This window comes from Budorcas taxicolor, chromosome 23 (genome assembly GCF_023091745.1).
Source record: "Budorcas taxicolor isolate Tak-1 chromosome 23, Takin1.1, whole genome shotgun sequence".
Lineage (NCBI taxonomy): Eukaryota > Metazoa > Chordata > Mammalia > Artiodactyla > Bovidae > Budorcas > Budorcas taxicolor.
In genome coordinates this window covers 21,482,797-21,490,678 of record NC_068932.1, presented here as the reverse complement: position 1 = coordinate 21,490,678, position 7,882 = coordinate 21,482,797, and the positions used below count along the sequence as shown (strand labels likewise).

At 54.0% G+C, this 7,882-nt stretch overlaps 1 protein-coding gene across 1 annotated transcript; it reads right to left on the bottom strand.

Annotated features, from left to right (window-relative positions):
* Positions 1-634: 634 nt before the first annotated feature.
* SFXN3 (sideroflexin 3) lies at positions 635-7,649 on the bottom strand. Its single transcript, XM_052660820.1, has 11 exons — positions 7,533-7,649; positions 6,172-6,335; positions 5,371-5,545; positions 4,965-5,059; positions 4,542-4,617; positions 4,310-4,395; positions 3,982-4,109; positions 3,736-3,785; positions 2,798-2,847; positions 2,283-2,330; positions 635-1,958 (listed from the first exon to the last, which is right to left on the bottom strand). The coding sequence occupies exons 2-11, from the start codon at positions 6,330-6,332 to the stop codon at positions 1,862-1,864; spliced, it is 966 nt and encodes a 321-aa protein (XP_052516780.1). The 5' UTR covers positions 6,333-6,335; positions 7,533-7,649; the 3' UTR covers positions 635-1,861.
* Between the last annotated feature and the right edge of the window lie 233 nt (positions 7,650-7,882).

Sequence of the window (7,882 nt, the reverse complement as noted above, 5' to 3'; positions counted from 1 at the left end):
AGGAATGGGTGAGCTCAGGCCAGGTAACAGGTCACCTGAGGCTGTTGTGGGACCATTCAGTCCTAAAGATTCCTAAAGATTTCTCTTGACAACCTACTGTGAGAGCTTCAGGTTGGGGGGAAAAAGAAGTGTGTAGAGGTGTGTGGCACTCTAACAACTTCTCTGATAGAGCTAGGCAGTCCTTATCCCTCTAGCCTTCCTCTCTTAGAGGTCACCACCACCTCCCATGCCAAATGACTGAAGACAACCAAGAAGCCTGAGTTGATTTGTACGTGATTGCTCAGACCCTTCCCACCCCCATCCCCCACTCCAACTCCCCTCTCCTCCAAGGGAATAGGAGGTGGAGTCATCATCTACCTGCATCCTTCCTACTTTAGTACTCTGGATGCTGATGGAAGATTGATTTTTCTAATCTCAGAGCGCCCTCTGCTGGGGTCTGAGGCTCCCTACAAATGGGAAAGGAAAAGACTAAGATTTGAACTTTGTAGGGAGAGAAGGCTCCCTACAGAAAACTGCAGAAAGGAGGCTCTTCCCTGGCACTCAGGACATGGAATTGAGTGACAAAGAAGAAACAGACAGGTGTTCAGTTTACCGAGTAACAATGGCACCATAGCTTTTATTACTGGTGGCGGTTGGTTGCGGGAAGCAGGAAGGTGCTCTTAGAGGATCTCACTGGGGCCTTCACCCCACTTCAGCCAGAGGTCACAGGAGTTGGAGGCAAGGTCCAACTCTTCACTCTGTGAATTCACCAGCACATATTCCATCCCCAAGCCCACCTCCCCTTTGGACCAGCCATTGACACCTGGGCCCGTCTGCCTCTTGGAGGTGGGGGTGGGGGTGGGAGCAGAACCAACCCTCAAGAAAGAGAAGGAACTAGGATCAGGATGCTGCGGAATGTCTAACAAGATCAGCGGAACACAAAATCCCGTCTTAAGATGATACACTCAGGCTTCGTCGCCCTGAGGTGTCTTACAGCCAGTTAGACACCTGTGGAGTGTAAGCACCATTCCCACAGCTGCCTCCCTCTGTCAGAGGGTGCTGTGGGGGCTCTTAAAAAGGAATGCTTGCCATGCCTTCATGGCTTTTTGGTTGTGAGAGGGTGCTGGGATTGCGAGTTTAGCTTTGAGGTTATGATATCAGAGTGGACCAAGAACTCCTGGGATTGTGCCCTAAGATGGCCTTATTGTAGTGGGAGGCAGGGAGTTAAAGAGCACTATGGGAAGCCGGCAAGAGCAGTACAGGATGCTGAGACTCCTTTGTTCTGTAGAGAAGAGGAGAGGAAATGACCCATTCCAGGATGTGGGGGATGGTACAAGCCCCCTGCCTCCCTTATCCCCACATGTCCTCCTCCGCCAGCTCAGATCTCGAGTCAGCTTTGGGAGCCAGAAAGCAGAAATCTGAAGGATTCAGCCCAGTTTGGCCTGCTAAATGTCCTTCAATCTCTGTCGTGAGATCCTAGGGCTCCTATGTCCAGAAGGGGCAAGGTCCCATCAGAAATGACCTGGCTGGTGAAACTGTTTAGGCAAGAAAGCCCTGTACCCTGGCTGGCAGATAGCCAAGAAGGGAAGCCAGACATGAGGACATCCCAGGACAGCCTGTACACACACACGTTATCACTTATGTACATACACAGATGTACTAGCACAGGAGAAAGGGATTATGTGACCCTGCCTTTTGAAATCAGAGGAGAGGAAAAGGCTTATGGGGGTACCTCTCAGCCGAATGGATCTCTGGTCTCAATGGCTGCACCCCCACCAAGCCCTCTGCCCAGCACCAGGCAGATAGAAAGCAGCAAGGACGGCAAGGCTCCACTAAGCAGCAGCCCAAGGAGGCGAGGAAGGAGGCCAGGGGCTGACCTGCCTCAGAGCCCCTTGTTGTAGTAAACCACTTCGATGTTGGGGTTTTGCTCCTGAATCTGAGCTCTCAGCTCCGGCTCCAGCCTGTTCACGTGTATGGAGCTATAACAGAAGAGCAGGCTGGCTGAGTGTCTCCTGAGCCCACCCCTCACGCTCAGGGACCACCATCCCTCATCCTCCCAGGCTGCAGAATCTTCTCCTCCAACTGCCAGAGGCCCACCCAGATCACAGTCATTCCCTCACCCCCAGGAGAAGCTGAATGCCCACCAGGTCCCTTCCTGGAACACACTGATGGGACCTAAGGTCAGCTGCTACCACAGGTGTGGAAAAGTGGAAGTGAAAGTGTTAGTCCTTCAGTTGTGTCCAACTCTTTGCGACCCTATGGATCTGTCCAAAGCCCCAGCCAAGCCCAGGGACAGCACTTACCTTCTCTGGGGGAACAGGGCACAGCATAGGGGAGTGGCAAATACCAGGCTGCGGGAGAAGAGCGTTAGAGAGGTTTGTGAAGCGCTGATCCAAGAGTGTTCCCTCCCAGTCCCCCACCCCATCTCTGGAGACAGCCCCTACGGGTGGAAACTGATTAAAGCCAACAATGACAGATGACAGTACGTTCTGGCTGAGGAAGGAGCCTCCAGAGCAGTGATCCAGAGCGCCACAGCCAGTGACAGAACCAGGAATTAAATGTGCATCAAACTCTGAGATGGCACCAAAAGTCTTATTTCCATGGTGGATGTGGGACCCCTTCGACTAGACTCTTGACCTTCAAGAACAGACCTCACCCCTTAACACACACATGTATGCTTTACAGGTGTCCAGGACCCCTACCAGCTGCCTGTATGAATGAATGACATATATAAATATCTTAAAAGCAATAATACCCACCCACATTCACCACAGAAAGGACACTCGCACACACTCTAGCTGTCTTCCTGCATACTTACCAGAAGCCCACCAGGCCCATCTGCAGTGGGGCCCCCAGCCAGGGGCGGCGCTATGGGGAGAGAGAGAATATAAGTGTGTATCCCCTGCCCCCTCACCCGTTACCCATATCACAGCGGTTCTATCCCATCAGTTCTACCTTTAAGCCTCTGATATATGGCCCTTTTCTTTCCCTCAATCCCATAACAGCAATTGGCAGCCTCCCACTCCAGCCAGGCATGCTTGCCAACACCCTCCCTAGCATACCATCCTAACACTTACCTCTCAGAATCACTTCCTACACTTCCTCCAGGAGCGTTTCTCTAGGAAGCCTTCTCTAATCCTCCACTCCCTCCCTCCCATCCCACTGCATGAATCTGTCCATTTCCAAACACACCTCCTGCTCTGCACACCCTTCTTGATTTGCTCCAGCCACCACCAATCTGTTGCTCCGTGTGTGTGTGTGTGTGTGTGTGTGTGTGTGTAGTTGGCACTCAATAAATATTTGCGAATAAAGGATTCATCAAATGAGTCAGAGCTTACATTGTAAACTACGGGATGTTCTGTCCTGTTCACACGTCTGTGAGCCTGTGTGTATGTGTGTATGCGTGTGTCTCAGTGCTTTTCACAGCTGACAGCACGAGCATGATACCAGGTGTGACCGTGATGGTCCCTCCCTATGTGTGTCTCTGGAGTGACACCAGCTTCCTTCAGGACAGAAACCCTTTCCTTCCTTTCCTGCCCTTCTCCTGCACCCTCAGTGCTCCTTTACTCCAGTTCAATTTAGTCTTGCTGAATGAATTAATGAAGAGGGAGGGGGAGCACAGGGGTGCAGACAGGCAAGTCTTAGGGGTGCAGGCAAGTCTTAGACTTAGGTCAGGCTGCAGAGCAGGTTGGGGACTGGTCACTTCTGCCCCCAGGCACCACTACTTCCAGCATGGGAAAGGTGAAAGTGACTTACCTTCAGGAAGTCTTTTTTCTCCAGGGTGTCCATGATCACCGGGGGAATAGCTGAGGGAAGAGCAGGGCAGGAAGGGAGGGAGTGAATGGAGTGAAAGGCAGGACCCTCAGGAAGGGGTGATTCCCCCTTAGCAGCTCCTCCCACTCTCCCCAGAATCTTTTAGCTCCCAGAGTCCTCACACCCCCTGGATAATGGCATCCCTTCTCTTAGGGCCTCCCATGCCCCAAGGAGCCACTCCTGCCTCACCCATGGCAGGAATCGCCATGCAGATTCTTGATATCACCACCTGGAAGATTCCTTGCTTGGCTGCAGCCACAGAATAGCCAAGCCTCTGACCCTGTTCATTGGTCACTGGGATGCCCACCTGCAGCTCCCTGAGAAGGGAAAGGGGTAGGGATCAGATCACAGGCAGCTGGTCCCTGGGGTCGCCTCAGACAGCCTAGATTCAAAGGCTGGTTCTCCCACCCCAGCATCCCCCCAGCACCAGATGGAGACTAGGCCCGGCAGTTTGCATGGCCAGCTGGTATGCCTACAAGCACTCTGCATGCACACGCCAGAAGCAGGGGCCACTCACCTTTGCCTCATCAGGGGGATGTTGATGCAGTTGGCAGCTGCAACAGCTGCAAAGGGCACAAATCTGCCAACCAGTGGGGGAAGATGCTGGGGGAGGAAAGGTGTCCTGAGTGGCCCTAAGGGCCATGGGGTGGCAGGGAACTCCAAGGAGAGTCACAGGGAGCCTGTAGGTTGGGTGGAGGAGGGGAAAGGGAAGAAGGAGGTAAGTAAAGAGCAAATGGGGGGGCACTTACCTTGGTCAGGGATTTGAGTCCCAGGGCCGTGGCCACAGCCCCGGTGGTGGCACTCACGTACGCCGTTCCCAGCTGCCTGTGGGTGGAAGAGCCAGGAAATGAGGTGGAAATGAACAACCCAGCATGTGGCTCTTTGCTTCAGGGACACACCAAATCCTCAGTAACTGAGATGTGGGAGGCTGGCCTCACTGCAGAGAAACGTCTCCCCTGCTCCAGTGTAGACCTGTCTGGAAGCCCCAATCCCTCCACTTGAAGAGGGCTGGGTCCCCCAAAGCATACACAAGACCTCGAACCATCAGTCAAGCCAGGAAAGTGAGTAGGGGACTGGCTGAGAGGAGGGCATTGAGCCACGCGCTGCACAGGCCTGGGAGGACAAGAGAGAAATGAAGGGCCGGGAGAAGAGCCCCTGGGGTGAGCTCTCACCCTACAGTGATGGGAGCGTCACCGCTGCGGTTGGAGTAGTTCACGACGGCGTTGAAGGACTGATTCAGCCACTGCCAGAACACCACGGTTGGGGTCTTCCTGAGGGAACAAAGGCACTTATTTCCACAGTGTCCCACATCCTTGGACACCAATAATAAAACCCCAAAGGTTATCCCCAAATCCTCAAGAAGAGCCCCAGTGATGACCCCAGAACCTGCTCTGATGACCTGTGCATGACCCTCCTTACACAAACACACCTGAGTTTTGAGGAATGGAAGAGATTCTAATACAAGCTCTCAGCCACCCACTATTTTCTGCCCAAACTGGCCCAGAGAGGACCTGCCTAATCATCAGGTTACCCTCTAGCCTGAACAGAGTACCAGGGAGGAGACATACAAGATAGGACCTGCCTGTAGAAGATGAGCATGCAGCCGGTGATGGTCATGTTCATGGGCACCTGCGCTGACATGCGGCCAATCAGGACCACCTTTTCTCCTGTGTCTGGATGGAAGGCAGAGTCGTACACGTACTTGGCCCTCCACAGCTGGTCCTCGGTGAGCCCTGGCATTATCATGCCAGCCCTGCAGAAGTTGGCAAGGAGCTGACAGGCAATTCTAGGGGGCAGATCCACCCTCCCAAGCCATGCCCACCCAGCTCAGGGGTGATCTGGGCAGAGGACTCTGGCTCCCAATTTCAGAACAAACGAGCTCCTTGTCTCTGGGGAAGAATCAAATCTTCCAGAAAGAGGGCTCCTATTTCTATTTCCCTTCTGGCTACACAAAGAGGGGTACCCTTCTGTTTCTGTCTAATGCTAGGTCATGGGTCATAGTGGTTTCCAATGGGTCAAAAATGGCTGGGGTGCTCTGAGGGTTTTTCCTCTTGGAAGCAAGGAGGCTGCCCTCCTAATTTATTGGGACTCATCCTTGCAGAGAGTGGCCCAGCAGAGGAACAGGTCCTGTAGAGGGTTTGTGAAGCATAGAACAGCCCGCTACCCATAAATATCAAAACCACCTCCTCTACCCAAACACCCTGAAATCCTTTGGGCTGAAGTTCTGTGTCTTAGTTGTCAGTGATTCTGACAGATAGAGTCAAGGAGTGAGGAGGTGGAGTAGAACAGGGTCACGCTCAAGTGAGAGGAGATAGGTACCAAAAGTACTGTATGAGTAGCAGGGAATGAGCCCTTGGGTCAGATGGGGTCAGGGGTCACCTGTAGTTCTGCACGATGTTCCGGGAAGCTTCCAGCTGTGCCCCAGACAACAGCAGATTTCGGGGGTCCGTCACGGTGAAGAAGTGCCGGGCTCTGCCTAGGAAAGTGCTTTGGTCCCAGCGAGGTTCCTGGATATTGATATCTAAAGGCAACTCACCCATTTTCTGCAGGGCAGGAACCAAAGTCAGGATTCCAAGGAGGGGGTCCAAGGGCTCCACATGGGGGAGACTTTGGTGGTGCTGCCCTGGTCCCTGGGCCTATTGCCAATCCTTCTAGAGCTCAAGGTAACTCCAGATAGGTAAGCAAGCGGGGGAGGAGCTGTTCTCTAGGCAATGTTCCAGCCCAGGGACCTACAGCCACTAGAGGAGGAGACAGGAGAGAACACGCCAGGGAAGCAGATGTCCTTGTGCTCTGGCCTGCTGCAGATTTTCATGAGTGAGGATTTACACGTGTGTGGTTGACGTGAGCAGCAACTAATCCCATGCAGCTACTCTTGTGCTCTGCATGCACAAAAATGCAGATTATATGCATCACACATCCACATTCCTGTCGGCTTTAGGCCGCAGTTGCTTTGAGACCTACATACAAACACCCGAGGCTGTTTGGAAAAATGGCATAAGCAGTACCACACTCCAGGCCCTAAATGGAGGAGAGCAAGGGCTCAACAGCTCCAGGGCTCACCTATTCCGGGTCTCAAACAGGGGACTGCTGCCAGCCAGCCAGTGTGCTCGCAGGCATCCACAAGCTCCCTCTCCAGACCCATCTTCCTCAACCACACTGAACTGCCCAAAGTTCTCCTTGTTCCCCAGGTGGGCAGGGCTGGCATGGACACCCACTCACCTCCTCCTGAGCCACCTGCCTCTAAAGGAGCAGGATTCAGTAAGTGACCCCTTCACTCGGCATAGAGAGGAAAGCCTGAAGCAGCCATCTGGCCACGTTGGGCAAAATCCTACAAAATGACTAATCCTCTCCAACCACACTTCCTCACAGGCAGACACACCCTCCCCTCTCACACACTCACATTCACATATCCACACACAGAGACACCAACATATTCGCCCTACACAGACCTGCAGACAGGGTGGACACACCCTGCACACCAAGACCGTTACTTACTTACTTACACACACACACACACACACACACACACACACAGCCTACATCCATCAGCTGCAGACACTTGAATGTGTGACCACACAGAGCCCCACCCTAACACTCCCTCCCTAACCAACCTCCCCTGTGCCCCATGAGCCGAAGATACTGAATCCTATAGGACAGGGGCAGCTTCCCTTTCTGACTCCCAGCCCTCAACCCTCTACTCCCCTGACCCCTGAACCCCACCCAGCACAGAGACCACTCACGCTTTCCTAGGCTCCTGCGCTCCGCGGTTCTGCAGCTCTCAAACTCGCCTTCCTCTCCGCGCTTCCCCCCGACCCCGCCCCGCCTTCACATCCATCACGGGTAACGTCACGCGTGACGCTCACCGGCTTGAGAGGCGGGGGCTCTGCCCGATGAGGCCAGGGATTGGCAGGGCCTGGGGGCGATGAGTGTCATTAAGGGCGACGCCCCCAGCCCTGGCTACCGAGACCCAGCCCTCCGCAGCCTCCCAGAGCCAATCCGGGCTCCGGAATCAGTCCTGGCCGCGTCCCAGCGCGAGAGAGGAGGGGACGAGCTGCCCCGTTTAGTTGCATTCCCTTGGCTGGCCTCGGGA